This window comes from Poecilia formosa, unplaced genomic scaffold (assembly GCF_000485575.1).
Source record: "Poecilia formosa unplaced genomic scaffold, Poecilia_formosa-5.1.2 Scaffold41, whole genome shotgun sequence".
In the NCBI taxonomy this organism is placed as follows: domain Eukaryota; kingdom Metazoa; phylum Chordata; class Actinopteri; order Cyprinodontiformes; family Poeciliidae; genus Poecilia; species Poecilia formosa.
Genome location: NW_006799980.1, coordinates 13,222 through 19,023, shown reverse-complemented (window position 1 = coordinate 19,023; position 5,802 = coordinate 13,222). Strand labels below are relative to the sequence as shown.

At 41.4% G+C, this 5,802-nt stretch overlaps 1 protein-coding gene across 1 annotated transcript in view; it reads left to right on the top strand.

Annotated features, from left to right (window-relative positions):
- Window positions 1-1,379: 1,379 nt before the first annotated feature.
- Window positions 1,380-5,802, top strand: part of LOC103137475 (N-acyl-aromatic-L-amino acid amidohydrolase (carboxylate-forming) B-like) — a 17,299-nt gene continuing 12,876 nt past the window's right edge. Inside the window, exons 1-5 of the mRNA XM_007551223.2 lie at window positions 1,380-1,790; window positions 1,954-2,195; window positions 2,891-3,086; window positions 4,182-4,275; window positions 4,362-4,469. Coding sequence (XP_007551285.1) covers window positions 1,954-2,195; window positions 2,891-3,086; window positions 4,182-4,275; window positions 4,362-4,469 — 640 coding nt within the window. The 5' untranslated portion in view covers window positions 1,380-1,790. The remainder of the gene's footprint in view (window positions 1,791-1,953; window positions 2,196-2,890; window positions 3,087-4,181; window positions 4,276-4,361; window positions 4,470-5,802) is intronic.

Genomic DNA, 5,802 nt, shown 5'->3' with positions numbered 1-5,802 from the left:
AAGTTTCAACCGTTCAACCTAATCTGCTCCTCTCAGAAAAATGAAAGCTGATGAGGATGTTCAAGCTGTTTCAGGAAACTACGTCCACAGTGAACCATCCGGTACTGCCGTGCAGCTTTGTGCGTGTCTATCAGAAAAGCTACGTGTGCGCATCACAAAGCCTCTAAATCGCCCAGTTTCTTCTGCTGTGCCATCACAAATGATAGATTCTCCATAATTAAATCAAAACTGAACTGACGGAACGCTGAAAAGTGACGTAACTCCAACGTTTTCAGTCTGTATTCATGAAATAAGTCTCCTATAAAGACCACGTGCAGAACGCACAAATAAGGCGCGCGACAGAGAGCTCTGTTACGCAGGACTAATTCAGACCCGGTAGTAAATTTACGTAGCCGAATTTATGTTATCTAGAAAGTTCAGAGTCTTTCCTGTCATGTGATTCTTGTCGATGGAGCTCTCCTCAACTAAAAGAGTTTTTTTTCGAAGAGAGTTTTAGGAAAACTACAAAATCTCTGAGGACCTCTCAATCTCGTCAGCTGTTTTGAAATAGCTGTAAAACCATAATATGTTGGGCAAAACTTTGATACGGGATAATTTTCGAATGATGAAGGCCTTCTCTAGCGGAAAAAAAAGTAACGTGGAGCGGTTGTTTACGGAGAAAGCCGAAAACACCCAAAAACAGATCCCTCACGAGGGATTGTCGGGCTTAAGATCAGAGAAGCAGGGTTTCCCCCAGTGTGTTATAAGCCTGGCAGGCCACCAGGGCTTTACTTGGCCCCCCACCAGGCTTAGTCTGCATGAAGATTCAATCCATTATAACTACAATTTTTGCTTAGAAATTAGATCAGTATAAAGGTCTTTGAGATGATAATTGTTGTAAATCGCTGAAATATAAATACATTGATTTGAAGATCAAAAGCAACTACCGAAATAATCCAAGACTGAAGACAGAGCACACTCCCTGCTGACTAACTCCGTAAACATCCTCAACAGGAACAACCTGCCAATAGCATCTGGCATCCAAGTCCTGATTTGTGGCTCTCTTTCTCTATNACTTTGTCTGAAACGTCTTGTAATCTCTCGTGTCTTTCAGCCAAACTTATCTTAAGGTGCTCTCTGCATCTTTACCAATAGTTGTGCATCGGACGCTGCAAATCCTCAGTTGGCCCGTCCTGCTTTGCTCTCGGCTAGAAGAGCTGTTCCTTCCACTAAACACACCACAGGCGCCTCTGTTCTCTTGCTGTGTCATGCTGGCAGGTTTATCTGAAAAGCCCGCTGGAACCTACCATCCCATGCACGGAGTGCGCAGAGAACACGGTGAGCTGGGGGGGAGGGGGTTCGGCTTGAACTCTTCATCTGTTTGCGACCAGAGGAAGAGAGGGACGCTCTGTTTTCACCATCGGGGGCACACCCTGCCTGCCCTAGAGCGGTGCAGCGTGACGAGAGGCTGAGAGAGACCATGACGGGCGGCTGCAGCCTGGCAGAGAGGGAGGGATGGGAATGCTGAATCAGTGAAACTACATAAAAGGTCCAGGAGAGGGTGAGCGAGTGGGTAAATGGCAGGGAGAGAAAGGTAACAGGAGGGGGGTGGGTAGGTGGAGAAAGATGAGCTGCATGATTCCTTTTCACTCATTTCGTCAATAACCTATCGGGTTTACCACTATTTCAGCCATGTCTGTGTTTTCCAAAGAAACTTTAAGCTGAAGTTAATCTCAGTGGTGACTTTTGTTTACTTTGGTTTAAAGGCAACATTGTTGCGCTCACAGTTAACATCAGCCCTGAGAACCAAGGTAAGATTCTACAAATCTACATTTCTGGTTTTGCACCGATTGTCATATTGGCTACTTTTTTTTTTCTTCTTCTTCTTTTTCGCATCGATGCCCAATGAATAAAACATGAGAACATAAGCGCCACCCTTCAATCTCTTATTTGAACTCTGGTTTCCTCTGTCAGATGCAGGTAGATGAGCCGGTGCGTTTGCCCAGGTTGTCCCGTGTCGCAGTTTGTGGCGGCACGCACGGCAACGAGCTCTCAGGAGTGTACTTGGTGCGAGAGATGCTGAAGCCGGAGAACAGAAAGGAGGACGGGGGGCCCGCGTCGCTGCTGATGCTGCTGTCCAACCCTCGGGCCGTGCAGCAGTGCACCAGATACGTTGACACTGACCTGAACCGCTGCTTCACCCACGCAACCCTCAAGTGAGGCTCTGTTTTTGTTGCAGAAAACCATCCCGCTTGTGTCACAGTCACATTGTTTCAGGTCATCAAACTAGTTCAGATATCACACAGAGAAGCTCTGCAGGTTCAAAACAGAGTTTTTAAATCATTATTTACTGTGTTGAGGGAGAAAGTTCTTCAAACTGACCTGCGTCAATGTGAAAAGATGCAACTGACCCTTTTGTTAAACTGTGACTCAACAGATTTATCCTTCCATTCATTGTCTTCTGTTTATCTCTGGTTGGGTGTCAGAGGTACCAGCCTAAGCCAAGACTGGCAGAACCATAAATTTAGCTTTTTATTGGGAAATCCCAAAGCAGAAAGTCCAGGCACCAGTTTAAGGTGATAAGCTCAACCTCAGTTTGGTCCTGCTGCAAGAGAAACGATTCAAAACTCCCGAAACAAGCCGACCTCTGAACGGCTCAAAACATAAAAACTACGATTATGTGACATGACCTTGAACAGGCCATTTGCTTGTATGTTAAAAAACTCTCCAGTATGGATGAATTAAAACAATTATGCAGAGAATAATGTTTTCTTTGTTGAAACAACCATTTATTAGATTTTTTTTTTTTAACCTGTGACCAGATTGATTTGGATTCCACCTTAACCCTAATAAATGAAATCATATATTAAGTTAGTACAGCACTCCATTAGCTAAAGTGTTTGTGTTCTAGTGGCCCCGCATCAGAGGGGGCCCCCTATGAGATCTTCCGGGCCCGTGAACTGAACAACCTGCTGGGTCCCAAAGGCAGCCGGGCGGCAGTGGATCTCATCTGTGACCTCCACAACACCACCGCCAACATGGGCCTGTGCTTCATCGCTTATTCTGACTGTGACTGGGTCTGTCTTCACATATTCAGACACTTGCAGGTAAATGCTTTGAAGTTTTCAGTGGCAACCTGAGTAGAAATAGTGGACGTGTTAGTCGAGATCTGGCAGAGAGCGTCCCGACTGTCTTGTAATGTTTAATAGAGGTCTTAAGTAGTTTCGATGTTTTTCTGCGCAGCACCTGGCCATGACCTGACTCTTCAATGTTTATTTACAATGTAAGAACAGTGGACAAAGTGTAAAGAGACCACATCAGGTTGAAATAAAAACTGTCTACTGCAGATGAACAGTGTCTGAAAGTCTTAAAGAAATGGGACAAAATTTGTTGCAAACCCGAGACATAAATCATCCAAAGTTAAATCATCTTCTGCAGCTCTTCCTAAACATGTGCTTTGTTTTTTGTTTTTTTTTTCTCAACACACAACATCATTTTGAGGAAGTTTTTACCGAATATCTCTTTGGAAATGGTCTTACTGATGTCAATACCTGTCAGTTTCCAAAGTGGCTGCACTCAAGTGCTCTAGAGGAGGCATAGATTTTCTCCATGGACTCTGAAAGCTGAGGTATTTTTTTTGTTTTCTGATGAGGATAAGAACAGTGATGTATGAAAGATAACAAAACCATTTATTTCAGCCAAGAAACTGCATGGCCAATTGCAGGAGAGGAAGGCAGCTGAGCTAGCTGGAGATGTGCACTTGAGAATGTGACGATAATATGTGTCGCACTCGAGGATTACCTCTGGGCTGTTTATCTTGGTAATGCGCTTGTCACTTTGTTTGTAGTGCAAGTGTGAACATGTTCAAGTGACACTAATATTGTCTGTAAGCCTGTTGTTCATAGTTGCTTGGAAGCCGAAGAAACAAGAACAAACTGTACCTTTGTGACAGACTGACGGTAATTGTGCAGAAAGATTAATTTCAAACCGGTTCTTGTTATCTGATGGGAGTACGCTCGACTCTGGTTCATGCCTCCAGTTTTTAAATATTTTTACGCCTGAGTGATGATTCCTAGATAGATCAGATCGGATTCGCGAAATGATCACAGTGGACAGAAACAAACTCCAGAAAACTTGAACAACCATTTCCATGAAAATTGTATAAATTGTGTAACTTTGGGTTTGTTCGTAATTCCTGTCAGAAACAGATGCCGGATACGCCAATGAGATTCATCCATTTTGACGTCTCCACTAAAGAGTCATATTCCCTCGACTCCATTGGAAAACACGGCTTTGGTGAGTTTTTGCCTTTTGCTGTTTTTAACATAAATGCGTCTGATCCCACTGAAAGGATGTTTTCATGTAAATCCTGCTTTGTGTAGCCATGGAGATTGGTCCTCAGCCTCATGGGTGTGTCAAGTCAAACATTTACACAGCAATGAGAGAAGGTGTGCAGCACATGCGGGATTGGGTCAGCTGTTTTAACTCAGGTGAGTCCAATGTGAGCATGGCTCAGTTACCTGTATGCAGAGGTGGGTAGAGTACCCCAACATTGTACTCCATATCAACATTAAAAAGAAAATATATTTTTATCAACATCATTATAGCTATCATAGTATATAGTTTTTTTTTTTTTTTTGTTTTTTGCAAAAGCAAGAAATAACTACTATATCATATTATTCCAATTTTATTTTAATTTTTGTGTTCACACAGTGAAACTGCCCCTGTCCTTCCTAACATAACTGGGGCCTCCAAATGCACGGTCTGCATTGAAATGCCTTGCAAAGCAGTATTTCAAAAGAGCTTATATTTTATAAACAATAATATTACTTGCTATTAATTTGGTGTCAAGAGATGAGCGTTTTCTTTTTTTATGGTAACGAACTGCCACGAAGTATAAATCTGAATTTTACTTTTGTGTTGAATGTCTGTTTTATAATATATATATGTACCATCAATGACAGAAAAAAAAACATTTTTACTTTCCTGCCAAATTCACCAACTGCACAGTTCTGTAGTATTTCAAAAGGGCAGAAATAAATATATTTTTTAACAATAATATCTGTTGTTAGTCTGTTTCTAAAAGATGAGTACATTTTCTGGTGACCAAGTGCCACAAAGTAAAGAACGTTTACTTTTGCAACATTTATCAACTGTAAATTTCTTTTGTCTAAGCAGATAAGCAGTATGTCAAAAGAGCTTATATTTTATAAACAATAATTAATTTGGTGTTAAAAGATTAGTGGGTTGTTTTTCTGGTAACAAACTGCCACAAAGTATAAATCAGATTTTTTCTTTTGAGTTGAATGTCTGTTTTATAATTTATTTACACCAATGGCAAAAAACAAAACAAAAAAACATTTTTAGTTTTCTGAAAAATTCACCAACTGTTTTCAGATTAAAAACATATTCTGCCCTATTGACCTTTATGTTACCTGTAGTTACAGCAGATTGTTTGCTAAGATCTTTTGAACTGCCTTTTATCTGTGTGGGAAACAATCAGGAGAAGTTCCAGCTTTTACACTGATCTGTGAAAAGCCGTAAAACAGCAGGAGTCCAGGCCAATAGAGGAGAGTCTTTGCTTACACTTTGTTTAGATAAAGGGGACAAATGGCCTTAGATCGAGGAAACAAATTGCAGGGAGTTCCTGGCTTTGGAGAGGGTCAGAGACAGCTCCTGGTTGGATGAGCAAAGATACGCCTTATTTGAATAAATTAAAAGACAAGAATACGCCTTTACTATAAAACCGTGAGAGGAAGATAGAGCCAGAGATTTTTCCTAAAATATTAAAACTTACAATCTTCTTCTTCAACATGCCATGAA